Genomic DNA, 18,560 nt, shown 5'->3' on the forward strand with positions numbered 1-18,560 from the left:
AATGAATTCTATAAAATTCTACACAATATATTTTTATACATAAATGAAGGGATTGTCTCTATTTATAAAGTTTAGTCTCATTTTGTGCGGTTTATTTTAGAATGTATTTAATTTATGGATTAGTCCGGTTTCATTCAAACATATTTGAAAATAAAACTATTTTTTTGAATACAATAATAATGGTATAAAATATATAATTTAAGTAATCTGCAGAATAAAATAAAACTTGAAGTATTATTTTTAGATTTTCAACGTAATTAACAATTAAATATTTTACTTTTCTAATAAATAATTTCTGTATTACATTTATGTGTAAATGTAAATTCAAAACTTGTATATATATCGTATTAATTAGATCTCATTATTATTAAATGAGGTTCATTACTAACATAGGGATTATAGAATTCGCTGTGCAAAGTCAGTTGCTTTTGTTCTTTATTTTACAGATATAATCTCAATGGCAACAGGTACAATGGTTGCCAACATTTGAATGTAGTGCAGCCAACGCTAACATACATTAACTCTAGATAATCACCATTAATATATACATGTTTTTAATCTAATCTGAAACTAAAATGAATCAACCAACTATATAAAATGAAAAATCGGGTATAATTAATTTCTATAGTTTGTTTGAAAACTGATTTCATCGAAAGCCGAAACTATTTTAGAATAAAATTAATTTGTAAAGTAGGATCCTTCATTTTCGAAAGTAGGTCTTGCAAATCATATAAAAAAACAATTAGAAAACAAGAAGAAAATTCTCTAAAATTTTGTTTATCTAAATGGATTAAAAATAATAACATAAGTGGAAAATGATTAAGAATGGGTTTAATTTACATTTTCCCCTTATGGAAACTAAGTATATTGTCACAGAAATTAAAATAATTAAAAAATATATAATAGAGGAATAAATAAGTCTGATCAATAACAATTCACAACTGAAATAAATATAAAAATACACAAAAATTTAACTCACTTTACCTATACGAATTACGTTCTTTCACTGTATCTTGTTGCTAATTACACAGTTCAAGAAGTAAAATTGAAGATGATCACTGAAATGACCATGAAGTACACCGTTGTCCGAAAACATTAAAAAAGTCCATGATATAGTTTTAGATGACTGACGAATAAATGTGCGTGAAATAGCTGATGACATAGGCATTTCCGTATTTTGTATGTAGAATTAAAGATGTAAAAGCTCTGTACAAGATGGGTACTGCATTTGCTAACAACTGATAACATCCGCATTTTCAAGCGCCTTTCGATTGTTATAAAATGAATAAAACTGAATTCATCGATTCATAACTATGGACTAAATTTGGTTTTACCACTACACACCAGAGAGAAAGTGCACCAAAGAAGACAAAGACTGTTCTATCAACAGTAAAGGTTATGGCTTCAATTTTTTGGAATGCAAAATACTTTTTGTTGTAAATAAATTATCTTGAGAAAGATAAAAGAATTAACTCAGAATATTAAGCAATTGAATAGAAAAAATAATGAAAAAGAAAATAATCAATCTCAAATATAACACACTAGCTCACAAAAGTATCAAAATGGCAAATATAAACGAATTAAAGTATGAATCTATTCACAAAACCTGAAAAACGTTTCTGGAAAGCTTTTTTTCGTTCATTAAAGAAGGAATTGATGCTGTAGACAGTTATTTCGCAAGTCTTAATAGAAATAATTATAAACATGGTATAGAATTATTAGAAAAACGCTAGACTAGATTTTTGAAGGTACAAGGATTATATTGAAAAATATTTTTTTTTACCACAAAACTCGTTTTTTCTCTTTCGCTTTTAAAACTTTACAAACTGCCTTACATTCTAAATCCAAGAAATCTTATCGATAATAATTCATAAATGAAATGTACAAAAAAATCAGGGCGACTAATATCCGAATGGTTAAGTCGCCCTGCCCACTACTTCGTGGGTACCGGTTCGAATCCTGGTCAAGCCAGGCCCTTTGTGAGCTTTCTCGGTACTTGCATCTATTCATCGTTCACCACAGATGGACAGTGAAAAGAATGAGGTTAAGCATATAGACCTTCAGCCAAGTCGATGGACAATGACAGTGTTAAGGATAGCAGCAGATTCACAGTCAAAGGAAATATTGGAATCGCAGAGAATTAATATACTACTAAAGTTAACCTTCAAGACTACAGCCAACCAACAAATTAAAAATCAAATCATCATAATGGTAACTATCCACCGGGAAAGATTATCAATTTAATGTCAAGCGCGATCTTAAATTTACTCAATGTTCACATTGATGAACAGATTGTGAATAAATTATACGACATAAAAAAAATTAAAAAAATCAAGCAATAAAAATAAATAATTTATTATTAGAGACTTCTGTTTTTGATGAAGTAACAAACTTTAATGAGTAATGAATACATATTTACAACGAAAGGTTGAAAGCATTTGTATTTGTATACGAGAAGTCGCATGGAAATATTGTCAACAGTTTGTGCATATTTGATTATTATTTTTTGTGGATCCTCTTTACTGTCTCATATTGTTTGTTCCATATTTTTTTGTCGGCGAAAACCCCTTTCAGTCGCCAGGGTACCACCCCCGTCATTTTGACAATACCTAAAGTGCAATCCATTAAAGGTACGAAGTAATTATATTTAGCCATTAGTGTCGTTGCGTATCAGTGACATGCATAAATCATGATTGTCAGGCTACAAATTATTGAATATTTACTCGCACCAGATAAAATCTGTTATCCATTTCGCATTCGACATATTGGTTAATGTCCATTCCGGTCCACTTTCCCGGATGTGCACCGGCATGTATGGATGTGTGTGTGTGCGAGTGCGTGCGTGTATATGCGTGTGCGATTTGTTGCGTGTGTGTCCAAACCAAGTGGACCAGAATAAAATAATAAATAACTTGTACGTCCTCTAATTGAACATAATCCGAAATTTAATTTATTCTATAATCATATCAGTTCAGCTGCGGGTGTAATTAATTTCGATCGAAAAAGGCCTTCGTTCTGCCAGCTTAGCTTAGCCATTATAATAATAATTCCGCTCGAATTGCATAATAACTGGTTCGCACAATTTAGTCCATTAATCGGCTATGTACTGACTGCCGTACGAACTTGTGTGCATGTATACCATATACGTATACATCGAATTTGTGAGTGTGTGTGGTTGTGGGGCCGTGGCCAAGTTCGCTTCTGCATCGACCAACCAATTTCGCTCCATCCACATCATAATTTTCTGCAGAACAAAACCACTGAAAAGGATTACAATTATACTCTGCAGCAATGCTCACATGCATATTATTATTATTATTATTATCATATACACATGAAATCCAAGTGCTTTTCGCGACAGAACGGCGGCTAATAAGATTAAAACAATTATTCTTCCTTACGTACATACTTTTTAAATTTCTTTGTATATTTTTTTTTTGCAGTCGCAACGCTTAATTAAAATAAACGTTTCTAATTGCGCAGAATTACTCAAGGAATTAGCTTTTAGCGTTCCATAACTGCGATGTCTCAGTGTAATATAATTAAGATATTAAATCTTTAAGATATCTCAACACTTTGAATTTTTTGTACTTATTAAATATAACTGCTACATATTATAACTGTCGATGTTACAGGCTCACATCTGGATAAGTAGGTCAATTTATTATAAAAACGCATATTGAAAGCAATATGTAAAAAAGAAAGACAAAATTGTAATTTGATATAAAAGACTTATTAGTTATTAATTAAGTATTAACCAGGATTTACGTATCTTAATGATTCAAATCAGAAAATTATATTTACTAATATCATCTGATAGCCAATATATCAAATACACGTTCTAATTACATAGAATTATTCAAGGAATTAGCTTTTAGCGTAGTTATATTTTTTTGTACTTTATTATATATTTAATATAATAAAAATCTTTTAACTATTTTGTCAATCTGCTTATTGAATTATGTTATGATATAATATAGATAAGAAAAATATGTGTTTCTTCGCCATTCCTTAATAAATTATCTGTTTACTTATTGAAGAATATTGTGAAGTAATACGAACAAATATATTAATAATTGAAGGAGATCATTTGAAGGCACTAATAGATGAATGATTCTAGGTTCGTTTTAGTGACTTCATTAATATATTATCTGACGAATTTGTATTTTATTTCTAAAACAATAATACAATTATGTGTATAACAAAGTTTATTAAAAATTGAAGAAAAACATATTATAAGAGACTGTAAGTGTTTGATAAGTGATTATATAAAAAGATATATCTAAAATATAAAATAATTTAAAATAAGAAATGCATAATAGAAGCAATGAAAAGCACTATCGCAATATGGGCCGATTTAAAAGTCTATTGTAAGGAATATTAATGGAACAAGAACGATGCAAGCTACAATAGAAACACTCGACTTGACGAAAAATGACGTTCTATTGCATAGTGACGATGATATTGCATTATCTGAGAATTAAGTGATTTTTTTTTATCTTGATATTTTGTATAAAAGTAGAAATATTTATAAACTAGAAAACATTAAATAGTCTTACAATGAAGTTTGTTAAATATATTTAAATCGTTCCTAAAAGGTAATTGAAAATCGAATTTGTTCGAAAACCAAAATAATTATAGTTGCCATAGTTCTCACGAACTAATTGTCAGTTTGTATGTTTGTGAATCAATACGTTTTTCGTTTGGATTATATGTTCGGAAAATAAATTATTGTTCGGGAACCGAGTTATTTCATATTGTTTAATTCAATAACACAAATAATTACAGATATAAAAGTGTAAATTAGAAAAAAAATAACATAAAGCAACGAACGAATATAATTTTTATCAATATTATAATTAAATGTTCACAAACTAATATATTTATTCAAAAAAATAATTTGAAGCAATTAATTATAGTTTAAAATACAAATGCACCAATAAATATGAATGAAACGATTTAACTTTTCGTTCAATGAATGATTATGTTTAACCTCATAACATTTGCGTTCGTAATCTAGACTAACTCGATGCAGCCAACTTCTCCATTAAGCCCCTAGATAAGCGTTTTAATAATGACAATGTGAATTACTAACTATAAATTAGAGATTTAGATTTCGGCGTGGTTTTCGCTTGATTTCGTTTTAACCCGTTTATTTGTCCACAGATTCGGGGGAATCCCCCAACTTGACCTGCTCGATAGTCTTACACGAGTTTTAACCCACCCAATCAGCTTTTATTATAATTGTTCTTTCATTTCAAATTTGAAAATTCTTTAATTTATTTGCAATTTCCTCAATTTTCTTTTGAATTTGTTCATTTTTATTTGCATTTTTTTATTTTCATCTGTAATTGTTTATTTTTCCTTGAAGCTCTTCGTCGGACAGGAAGTTTGTTTGCAGTAAATTTCAATTCGTACGCTCATAATTCCAGTGATTCCTTCTGAAGTTTACAAGAATATTTGCAGTTAAACAAAGTTTCCGCGGTAATTGCAGAACGTAAGGGCCGTAAATAAAATTGGTCGTGTTCGTTTTTTTTTACATCGTTTTATTTCGTGCATCGAACAGAGCATCTGGTTTTTTTTTTTATATTTTGCTGAGGGTGTGTATGTGGGAAATTGGTGAATTTAGGAGTCCGGTTAGATAATTTAAGTCACATAGCCGGAGGCCGAAGGTCCCAGTTTTAATTATCGTTATAAAGTGTTATGGTCTGCGTCCTTTGGTTTTCCCGGCATGTGTAAGTTTAACGGCGACCTCCAGCTCCACGCAAAGAATATTAAGGGCTTGATCAAAGCCCGTGAACCGGAGCTTCCATACGGCCGAGGCGTGCGGAACGGAGGATATCAGGTCATCAGTGATGACCGTTTTATTCAAAGTGTAATTCCCCTGGAAATAAGAGAGAAATATATATATAGAAGGAGAGAGTAAAAGCAAAGGGATGAAAACGGAATCACAATAATCATAATAATGCTTTAGGAGAAGGAGACGGAGAAGAATCGGAATAATGTGATGAATACTGATGATGGAAAGGAATAAGAGTGGAGTCGAAAGCGAGCTGAAACTTTCTTAAGAGGCTTAGGCGATTTTAATTTGTAATTGAAATTCGGATGGATTTAATACCGCTTTAATGGGACACTCCTTCGGCATATTCGAGTTGTCCACGAACGGAGACCAGATCTCCTTCTCCATTCCGATTATGTCACACGCGTTTGCCGCCTCGTAATCCTTGATCACGTATTCGCAGGTGTCCGGTGCGCCGCTCGCATCGCACTTCCTCAGATCGATCCTAATCTGCAGAATGAAGTAAGGGTGTCTGTTATTACTATTTACATCGTGGTCTTCAAAGATACTCTGAGGATAGGGTCATAGGAATTGCGGAGCGTTAATAATCCATCCGACACTGATGTGCTCTTAATGCACTTCTCGTGCATTCATCCTGCAACATCTCTTAACTGAATTGCATAATTTCTTAGTACTTTCCTCACTGAATTAAAGCATTGTAATAACATATGTTTCAATTTAATTATATCATAAATTATCACTTTTTTATCCATATCCATTAAAGTGAAAATATAATTACATTTGTTATTATATCTCTTAAATATTCATTATTTAGTATATATTATTTTCTAATATTCATGATAAATTATATACAAAATATTTTTAGTAGAATAATATTGTGGTGTTATACTTCACAAGTGACCTTTTACTCATACTCTATATAAAATCTTGTAAATAGTTTTTGTATAATTAAAATATTATAAATAGTTGCAACTTCTTACTTCCTTTCTTTTTTCACCAAAACTAGTTAACGTTTTTTAATACTGATTTACATAAATTTTAATTAAATTGTTAATAGGGAATATACCACAAGTATAAAAATCTGTGCCATCTGTATAAAATAAATGGAAAGTTTCGAAATATTAGGAAAGAAACAATATTAGGAAACTTCAGTATATTTACATTATTATAATTTACATAAAATGTAAATTTTGTAATTACGTAAACTTAGGTTCATAGGTTTAATCAGGGGTTCCCAAACTTTTTAGGTTTCCAGTGCTCTATATGTAAATACGGTGACAATCGCAAGCCCGACAATAGAAATCCCGTCTATCAAAATCCCGATGTTCGAAATCCCGACTATATCGAAATCCCGACTATGTCAAAATCCCGACTATCATAATCCCGACAATCAAAATCCCGACTTTTATTATTAGAAATTTGTACAATAACATTTTTATGGTACTCGACATTTCGATATAGTCGGGATTTTTTATTGTCTTGATTATGGTAGTCGGGATTTCAATATAGTCGGTATTTTGATTGTCGGGATTATGGAAGTAGGGATTTTGACATAGTCAGGATTTCAAGCGTAGGGATTTTAATAGACGGTTTTTCGGTTGTCGGGCTTGCGATATAGACCCATGTTAATAGTAGTTTTTCTTCAATTTTTGCGGTCCATAGTTTGGGAATCAGTGAGTTTAATTATAGACTTTTCATCAACAGATTTTTTAAAGTAGTTTGTTGTAACTACTATTATTCAAAAGAAAGAAAATATTAATAATTATCATAATAGTCGGAAAGTCGTTTAATATACTTATATAATTTTGTAATTGTTACAATAAATATGCAATGTAAATCCTTATATATTATATGTTGGCTCAATATTGAAATCCCGACAATCAAATTCCCGACAGTTCAAAATCCCGACACTATTTTTTATTATTTGATATAGACTTATTCATTAATCTTTAACAATAAGAAATAATCTAAAATACAAATAGAATTTATTTTTTATGTATTATTATATTATTTATATAAATAATATAATTAATCATCATTATAAACAAAGCCGTACTCCTAGTCACAACTTCCATCCCGTAATAATAATAATTTACTTTGTAAGTAGAGGATTTTGTGGGGATTATGGTTGTTGAGATAAACGTTATATGTTTTATCCTATAAGAAAAGTTAAAAAAAAAATATTAAAGATGTTTTATATAAATTTTTGTAAATATGGAGTGGATTACTACATTAAATGAAGTTTATATAATTGATTTTGTCAAGTATAATATTTGTACATATGTAAAGATTTGTAAATAAAAAAAGTAATTGTAACTTTTAATTAATAAAACTTCATTATCAAATATATAGATGCAATCAATATTGTTTAGTTAAGACATTACCGCTTCTTTCTCATATATAGCGTCTCCAAAATGATAGTGTTGAACAAAATGTAAAGTTACGTAAACACTGAATTATTAAGGCTAGGTGTTTATTTTTTGAGTTTGTCTAGTTCTATACTAGACGATACACATTTTCATGAAAAAGAAAAAAAAATAAATTAGCAACAAAAGTTAGTTTTGATATAAAATACATGTTGATCACGTGTACTTTACTTCTACTTTTCAAGTTACTTATTAAATTTGTCCTAATGACTTTGCATTTATATTATAGATATTATTCTGGGTTTAACGAATATTTATTTATTGCAAGTTATAAAATTAAGTTATATTTCCTACGGCCAGATGTAAGTAATTATATACAATTGTTACTTTTTATTTTTTTTATTATATTTTAAAATGTATATTTACTTTGAATTTATGTTCATTAATTAACTTGCTGTAGTAAATTATTTTTGTTATAATATTGTGTGGTATATTTCTTCCAATGAAAGTGATAGATGCATTTTAATAATAATTGAATTTAGTAAATGTTGAACCTAAGATCAATTAAACTAGACTTTCTACAAATCATTCCCTTCGCAACAGCAAGCCAAAAATTGATGATAAAAAAATGAGAAGAATCACCGAACAAACGAAATCAATCACTTAATCTCACACGTATCGTAAATCATACACGCTGGATGTATTTTCTCTTTTGCCCCCCCGACTTTTTTCGAGTTTTTTAATTAAAATATTGATTTCTTTCAATCAATCGCCGCTAGATGGCGTAACGTACGTGAGCGTTCGTTAAACCACCTCACCACCCACCCGCAAATGCGAAACTTCCATCATTAATTTCGCTCAAGTCTATTGGCAGCGAATGTAATTAATTGTATCTATAGATATTTACGAATAACTTGGTGCCCGTGTCTTTGCGGAAGGCCACGTGACCGGCGACCGTTTGACTGCCGTTCTCCACCCCTAATTGGACGTCCTCGACGGAAACAGCTAAGCTCCTTCGGTCGCTGCACTGGGCCACCCTCCGGACTGTCACCCTCTTTCCGCCCTGCAAAACATAAGTCATCGTTAGCTCCTGCGGACCATTTATAATGCAACTTTTAGTTTTCTCCTGCAGCATCCGGATGCCTTTCCGGTCCGGTCGCTGCGCACGGAAACCCCCCGAGCGAACGGATTATTTTAATTTTCAACCGCCCCCGCCGCACGGAAAACATTTAATAAAGCCGCGCTTCTTCTATAACTCTTCTCTCTCCTGCAAAAATCCCCCCAAACCACTCATCCCACGACTGCACGCTATTTTTTATGCGCGCACTTTCTCCCCGCCGCTTTTCGCCGACCGCCCTAATGAACCACCCTAACAAATGACCTTTCAAAAAGTACTCTCGCAGCAATTTGCCACACTCAAAATATTGCTCGCAAACGTAATAACAGACACACATTCATAAAAAAAATACGTAAGTCCATTCAAAAACTTACTGATAGAAGCAGGTTTGTCCCTTACAAAATCGGATTTTTACTACTCTGTACTTGACAAGATTTTTTGCAAGTACTTACACAACTTACTTAAATATAATGTAGTTCTTGCGGTGGTAAATTCTAGGGTTATTCAACACTACTTACTTATCATAGTCAATTAGAGAGACTGTACAAACATAATTCGTTCTTAAAGTCTGTTCGAAAACTGAATTCATTGTCACATACTGGAAATTATTTTACTAATCGGAAACCGAAATCAACACTACTTACTTATCATAGTCAATTATAAAGACCGTACAAACATAATTCGTTCCAAAAGTCTGTTCGATAACTGAATTCATTGTCACATACTGGACATTATTTTACAATTCGAAAACCGAAATCAACACTACTTACTTATCACAGTCAATTAGGAGACTGTACAAACATAATTCGTTCCTAAACTCTGTTCTAAAACTGAATTCATTGTCACATACTGAACATTATGTTATTATTCGGAAACCGAAATTAAGTTTGAAAAACTTGGTTTTATATCTGTCAAACATAATTCAATTCTAAAAGCTATTCGGAAACTGAATCCGCCGTATTCTTATCTCACATGCTGGACATTCTTTTACTATTCGGAAACCGAAATTAAGTTTGCAAAACTTACCTGTCAAACATAATTTGATTCTAAAGGCTGTTCGATAATCGAGTCTACGGTATTCTCAGCTAACACTAGACATTATTTATGTTTAAGTTTACTGTTCGGAAATCAAAATTAAGTATGAATAGTCTTTATTTTAGTATTACATTCAGAGAAGGAATTGTTCGGAAACCGATGTTTCACTGTACTTTCAGAATATAGGTATTATCTTTAGTACAAGAAATAAGTTTTTTGTAAAATTTTAAATTATATCAAAAATTAGTTAAAAGACTACACTGTAATACAACAACTGTGAAGAAATCTCATTAAAGAAATCCAGCTTATTTTTTAAGCTGTCAAACATCAATAATTATGAGTTGATTATTATATGAAAGAAATTATTAAATCATTTTATCCTTGTAATAAAACAATTGGAAATATCAGAGGAAAACAATATACAATTAATTATATATAAAAAAAATCTGCAAGGCTATTCTTGATCCATCGATGCAATGAAGACATTCCAACAGTAATTACGAAATAAATCGACGTGCAACCAAGAACACAAAGCCCGTCAATGCTGTTCATTATTATTTTATATACATATTTTTTTTCTCTCGACTCTGCTTTTAATCAGTTTTTGTTTCGATCACATCATTGCGGAACAATGTCATGTGTTTCAACGGACCTTAATGTTAGAATCGTGTATGTGCAAGCCCCGGCTCATTTTTGTATTCGTTTTTTATCCCTTTATTTATTTTATTTTTTTTTGTGATGGGTATATACGTGCGGCTACGTACAAAATTTTATTTTTTCGTCGTGCCTAGATTGTGTGTCCGTTACGCAAATTGATTGACTTACCATGTCGTATTGTTTTGTGGGCATTGCATTCCAACAGAGGAACATCGCAAAAACCAGCGGCCGCGCTGTCCTCATTCTACCAGTTTTTGGGTTATTCCTGCCAGCAACCAACGACACCATGAACCGACCAAAATGAATTACACCTCTCGCAGCTTTTAGATTTAATACTCAAACTCACTTTATTTATTTCCTCTACGCTCATCCCTCTTCCACTTTCGCACACATTCATGTATTTATATATGTGAGAATGTGAATGTTTTTGAATGGATGCGAGTATACGTGTGTGTGTGTGTCAAGGGGTCAGCCGAAAACAAAGGAAAACATACAATGCACGAAGGAAATGTTTATGTGTTCGATTTCTATCTGCAATTTTCACATCAAATGATCCATTTCATCATTACCGTTTAGGTTCATTATCATTTCCGTAAAACATCATCAGTCATTGCAAAGTGATTCCATTATTTCAAATTATTATAAAATATATATCTCTAAAAAAATAAAATAATTTTATAAACATTTAATGATATTGGATACTTTTCGAAGTTTGCTTTCTTTTTGGAAGATTGTGAAAATATAACTTTTGGCGACATTGAGGATACAGTTCTAAGTTGTAGATCTTTTCAAATGCGAACTTGCTGATTTATCATAATAGCTACAAGGATGGTACTACCTGAACTTTCATCCAAAAGTGAAGCATGTATTAAACTTGAAAATAAAGCAGATCTGTCAAAATTTTGGCTTTCAAGAGCTATAAAGACTTTCAAATTTACACATTAGGAAGTAGTCAAAAGTTGTTGCCTTTTGCAAAATCTACCTTTGTAAACATGTATTGTCCACTCTAATGAATATAAAAACAAAGCAGTAAAATCTTTTTGAATGCAAAGATAGCAAAATTGGAGCATTTTCTTGTTATTATATCAAAAATGATACAAAATCATTTTTCCAAAACCTGAAATGAGAATCTTGTCAAAGAAATCCTTTCATTTCGACCTGACGATTTTTTTAGAATCAATAATCCTTATGAATTTAAATAATCTTTGAATTTCTCACTTTCAACTCAATGAGCTGCTTTAGGATGTCAAATATATCGTGTCTATTATTAAAAAAATATTAATTTTATGGTTTATAAGGGTATTAAATCTGCAGAACAAGTAGCTGGAGATCTATGTCTTTCACGTCCGTTCCACATGTTATGATCACTTCAGTTTATTTTTTTCGGGACAGTTGGGATAAAATTACAAAGTGCTCTAACATGTCAAGAAAGTAATTTCCAAGAAATGTAAGTTTTCTTCCACAAATAATATGAAAAAAACCTGTGAATTTTTTTATCTGATGTATCACAGTTTACAATCCATTGTTACAATTTCCTAAAACTTTAATAGATGATTTATCTGTAATTATGTAAAATAATTAATATTTATATTAAAACAAATTTTTATTATTCTATTCCATCCATAAATGTAAATATATGTTGGAAAAATCAATTAGTTTTGCTACACCTGATAATCAATTATATTTAGTGTTAAATAATGTTAGTGTTAGATAATGTATACAATAACTAGTTAAAATATAAAATAACAAAACTATTCTATAATTAAAGATGTTTTATAAATTTTTCTTATTTTTTTTTCTTAATAAGAATTTTATCCTGATTTCTTGTACTTTTATACAAATTATTGGATTTTTCTATCAGAAACAATAAAGAATTATCACTGAAAGATGTCTAAACAAAGTTTGTATTTGTGAATTGAAACTATAAACAAAATACAACGATGGATATCGTCAAGGTAGTAAAATTAAGCGAATGCAGGAAGCAATAATTAAAGTAGAATTAAGTGGAAATAAAGTGGGGCGACAAGCGGAACCGGTGAAAAAAGGATAGAAAGCATATTCGAAGTTCGCAAGTAAAATATGCTTAAACGCCCTTAATACCAGATTTCCACGGTTTAATTGCCGAATGATCTTTACAATCGCCGAGCTAAACGCCTTTTTATACCCAAGCTTACACCATCGAGCGCTCTGATATTGCGCAAAAGAAGAACAGAAGAATAAAAAAAACAAAACGTAGAACAATCCAATAGTTTCTCCCTTATTGCATTTCATATATATATATAAACGTTGCGTCGCCATCCTATTCTTCTCGCCTATTTTTGTTCTTCTACTCTTATCATTATTATTTCGTAGAATTCGCGGGATATTCCCGTAATGAGAGTGCAGGTAAGTTGTTAGGAATGAATGGGGATTCCTTGTTTAAGTGCGCTATTTAAAATGCATTCGGTTGCCTCTGAACGCGCATCCGGAATAGGAAACGACCCCCATAAAAGAATTAAATAAAATAAATTGCCATGAGTTGGGAGGATCCGCTGGTGTTTGGGGGAAGAGTTTTGGGTTTTTCTGAAATTGCGCTAGTAAATGTTTAAATAATTCACGCGGATGCGCCAGGATTTTTGCTGCTGCGATTTCAGATAAAGAGGATCGACGAACTTTGATTGCGCAAAGTTTTACTGAATTTTCCATTAAGCAACCGTTTTCATCTAATCTTTTTGTTAATTTTAATCATCCTTTTACAGTGTTCAATTAATTTTCTATGTTAAATAATTAAAATAGTAATGAGCAACTAAAATGCTCATTTTACTAAAGGGTGTCCTAAAATGAAGTGATATTTTATTTTTTTATTAAAACACATTTTTTTGTTTAATAATTGATAATATTTTTGCTTTATTAGAAAGTAGAGGTTATTTGTGTCTTTTAATAAAAATTTCCATAACATGTTGACAAATTTCGCAGCAGGGAATAGTAGAATCGCATATTACTGAAGTTAACCAATAAAACGATAGCTAACCAATAAATTAAAAAAAGCAAAATAATATTAAAAGCTTCCAGTGGAAAGTTTGCCAAATCTATTCACAAGAATATATTGTAAAATTAAATATACTAAATGACAAAAAAGAAAGAAAGTCATCTTGGTGGCTAATTTACATCCCCATGCTTCGAGAAACCACGACCATTAAATGTATCTTGCAATAACTGCATAGTTTCATTACTAGCGACTTCCAAATCCAATTTTAGATTTTCTATGCGTTGGTAGATCGTGTACTTTTCCATAACGTGATCTCAATGTTTATTAATGTCAGCATATAGAAATCTCTAATCTGGTTTTAGTGCGAAAAAAAAAATGCCCTTTATTATAAGAAAATTGTTGATGTGGAATTGATTTGTAATGTAACAAAACGTTGAAAAGTCAAACGAAATCAAGCAGGATCCATGTCGGTGTATTCGGACAAGAAGTGAAAATACACAAAATAAAAAAGATGAGTCGTTGCGGGATTGTGGTTTGGGGGGGGAGAACTGGGAAAGGGCAAGGAAAAGAGGAGGTTCGTCGGAGGGTAAAGGAGAGATGTAATAATCTGGAAGTGATGAGAGGTGGGCTTGTAGGTCTTGGCTGCAGTAAAGAGGGGAGGGCTCCATCATGGAGGGGCCATCAATCAGTTGAGGATTACCAACGGACGGTTATTAAGAACGCTCGTATGAGACCTGTGCAACGAAACCGTCTGCGAACAGCGTGGAAATATTACTGTCCTCGGTAACAACCCAGATACCCGGCGCTACCACAGCAAACCCACATGAACACCCACATATGATCATACACGTATATGCGCACATACATGCACATACTGGATACCAGAAAGAATTATGAGCAATCCACTGGACTTCCCTCTAAAACTGGACCATTTATATTCGACTCGTTGTTGCCTCCGTTTGCAGTCTTTCCGGATCAAAAGCAACAGAAGCAGCAGGACGAAAAATAAAATTACAAACAAAACGCAAAAAAGAATTGCACGGACATTCGAGAGCGGTCAAAATATAACAGTGCAATAACAATAACACTAAGCTGATTTTAATTAAACCGCCACGGTCGCCGGGTACATTAATAGAATCCTCTCCTTTTGCACCCCCCTTTCCACCAGCGCCCCTCGAATCCGACCCAAAAGCAGGATGAAACCCGGCGCCTCCGCCTCCCGGTTTCAATTTCCCACCATATTGTGCGGAATAATATCCGCGCGTGGCCCCAATTAAATGATGCATGTTCCATCCGCCAAAATGCTTCTAAGCAAACAAATATTGGTCCAATATAGTCAGCACAATTTAACCGCTGAACTAATGATCCAACAATCCCTCGGCCCATCGGCTAATGCCGTTTCGCAAATTCCGTGAAAACAACAAACGAATTTGTTGACAAACATTGCGGCATTCGCATTATTTTAAACTGGCCAACATATTTTTTTTTCATGCTTTGAATTAATTCTATTACGTTTCCGGAATTTATACAGGTTCGTGTTAATTAGAATAAATATTATCCAATGAAAATTATGTATATAAAAGCGGATAATACTATGGTTTGTATCCCTTTGTACTGATTTAATAATTAATAATAATTTTCGGGAAATTTTGGTACAGCAGCACTAATATCAATGGCAATTATATTTATGTTTATTTATTATAATAATTTATGTCATCTATATATTAATTGCAAAATATTTCATAAGAAGTTTAGTATTCTTGATTATCAAATTTCAAGTAAGTTAATATTTGTGAACTAAAGTTTTTTTTACTAAAGTTTTAAACTTCATACTTAGTTTCCTCTATTATTATATTTTATAGAACTATTCATTAAATATACTTAACAGATAATTGTTTTACCTATAGTTTAATGAATGCGTATTTTTCTAATTTGTATATCATTCTATAATAAACTATTCGGAAAGTATTAATTCATATTGAATAATTTTTGAGTGACTGAATTAAAATTAATTTTTTTCTAAATTTCTGACTCTCACTATTTGTAGATTTTACTACATGCTAATGTTTGTAATTGTATAATAGGTATGTTTTAATACAGATCTAAATTTTATTTAATCTTAATTTGCCAAACCTTGTGACTTAAATAACCAATGTTTATTTTCTATAATAGAATTTAGGCTTTTTAATTAGTAGGTGAAATAGAAGAAATTTTATTATTATTAATTCTTTTGGTACATTTAGGTTTCTGAAAAATTCATTAATTCATTTACTCAGAACTTGATTATAATATGCAAACGAGTAAGATTGTTATTGAAAATATATGGATTTTATGTTGTGGTTTGGATAGATTATAGATATTAATTATTTCGCAAAACTTGTGTAACAAAAAAATAATCTAAAAAACCTTAAAATATCCATTTATTGAAAAAGAATAAAAACGTGAATTTTTAAATATTAGGTTGAAAGACTTTGACCAGACGTATTTATTCTTTCAAAGGAAAATACAGATTTTCTTATGTCAATCATTTTAATTATATGAATAATGTGTTAATATTTTCTAATTAATTGAGTGAGTCTGAAGATCTACGTAGATATAAATAAAAATATTGAATACGAATTAAGTTTACGAAAGTTTTTTTTAAATATTACAAAAATATATTATTTTTATTTGTTGATATGGAATTGTTACAATAAATATTGTTATTATTTCCTTTTATATTAAAACAAAAGAATTAAAATTAATTAAAACTAATTTCATAGTAAAACTTTAACAACATTTCAGACAGTTTTAAATCTACAATTGACATCTATTAGCCTCCTGCTTGTACAAAGCCAATGACCCGGTGTCACCACAATGGGGCAGAACGGAAAGCACAATGTCAAACGCCCAGAAGCTGGCCCTTTCACTTAATGCCGCTGCCCACCCCACTACTCCACTACATTTAATTTAGTTAAGAGACGACTCATAATTAAAGTTTCGCCACGGGCACTTCCGGTTCCGTGTACTGTCACAGGCTCAGCCTTAAAATTACCCCCATCTGTTAAATGAGCATAGCCCGAGCAATTGCTACATGAACCACTCAATCGTTTGATGTTAATTATTTTACTTCAATTGTATTTGTTTGTTTTACACTGTGTACATGATATTTCTAATTTAATGAAACATTTGGTGAAATTCAATATTTTTCTAATGAATCTTTCCCTACATTATGTACATAATTTTATTGAATATTTATACACATTTATAATAAATGAATTATATAATTATTATTTAAATTTAAATTTAATTAGTTATGTTAAAAAGAAATGTCGTTATCACGTTATTTTAAAGCTATATTTCGAATAAATGGGGTTGCTTCATCGATGTAGAGAGCTTAATGATTGTATTAAGCTCAAATCGACAAAATTGTGGTTTTTGTCCGCAACACGTGTGCTACCCATTACAACATTTGTATTTGAAATTAAATCTTTCATAAAGCTTTGGTAATGGTATTTCAATTATGAGAGTAATAAATATTACATATAACAGATGTTTAATTTTTTAATGTTTATTTTTTGCATATTTCCTTAATAAGTATACGAAATATAAATATTTCATTCAACATTTTTGCTTTGGTTTCTATATTTTTTTATCAGTGTAAAAGTTTACAAGTAAATTTAATTTATGTTCTTTGATATTTAGTACATAAGTACTGCGTTTAATATCATGAACATCGATTATAATCATACCATGGAAGTTTGCAACGTAATTTCGGCGAACTTCAAGCATAAAACACAACATTATCGGCTTGCTTAAGGGAGATTATATTTACAGGTTACGCGGCTGCGGTTTATTGGACACTTGCGTTACGCAAACCTGGGGATCTGTGCACGTTAACACATATAAAATAAATCTTCTTGATGTTATGCTTATAACATGATTAATATGTTTCAATTTGTACATACATAAATCACTTATAACTTTAATAACTAGTTGCATTTCTCTAATAGAAAGATATTGAAACTTATTTAATTTGTTTAATATTGTATGCGTTATTTGTGAATAGTTCTTCACAATTGTAAAATTATATTTTATAAGAATTTCTCTTATTATTCACTTTTCTTAAAGTTTTATCAGGAAATTATTTTGTTAATAATATTTTCTTAATTTGTTAAATTTACGAAATACCGCTATACATCAATAATATTCCTTAAGAAAACAAACACTTCTATTTTTATTACTACAATTACATAAGTAAATTACCGTAATTCCTCTTTCCAGGACAGTTTCTAGAAAATTATAATATTGCCCTACTAGACATGTTCTAAAGGTGGTACATTGCATGTACCACAGTCCCTGAAAGAATTAAATTTTTGGATTTGGCCCATAGATTTAGAAACGCTGGACTATAGTATCCCGATTCTTGGGATTCTCGGGATTAAAAAAGTTTCAACTAATTAAATATATTTGTTAATATGAAATAATTAATTTCATATTTTATGTTATTTTCAACAAAAAAAAACTTGAAATAAACTATGTTATATTTTTTTGAAGTTATTTGTGTGTGTGAATGTATCGAGGATACGATTTATGTTTGGATATGTTACAAACTCTCTATATATTTTTTTTGTTTTG

At 30.8% G+C, this 18,560-nt stretch overlaps 1 protein-coding gene across 1 annotated transcript; it reads right to left on the reverse strand.

The window, feature by feature from the left end:
- Window positions 1–5,701: 5,701 nt before the first annotated feature.
- On the reverse strand, window positions 5,702–11,263 carry LOC108561161. Its single transcript, XM_017918974.1, has 4 exons — window positions 11,144–11,263; window positions 9,074–9,229; window positions 6,119–6,289; window positions 5,702–5,884 (listed from the first exon to the last, which is right to left on the reverse strand). The coding sequence occupies exons 1-4, from the start codon at window positions 11,261–11,263 to the stop codon at window positions 5,702–5,704; spliced, it is 630 nt and encodes a 209-aa protein (XP_017774463.1).
- Between the last annotated feature and the right edge of the window lie 7,297 nt (window positions 11,264–18,560).

Source organism: Nicrophorus vespilloides, unplaced genomic scaffold, assembly GCF_001412225.1.
Source record: "Nicrophorus vespilloides isolate i.1.1-1 unplaced genomic scaffold, Nicve_v1.0, whole genome shotgun sequence".
NCBI classification, from domain to species: domain Eukaryota; kingdom Metazoa; phylum Arthropoda; class Insecta; order Coleoptera; family Silphidae; genus Nicrophorus; species Nicrophorus vespilloides.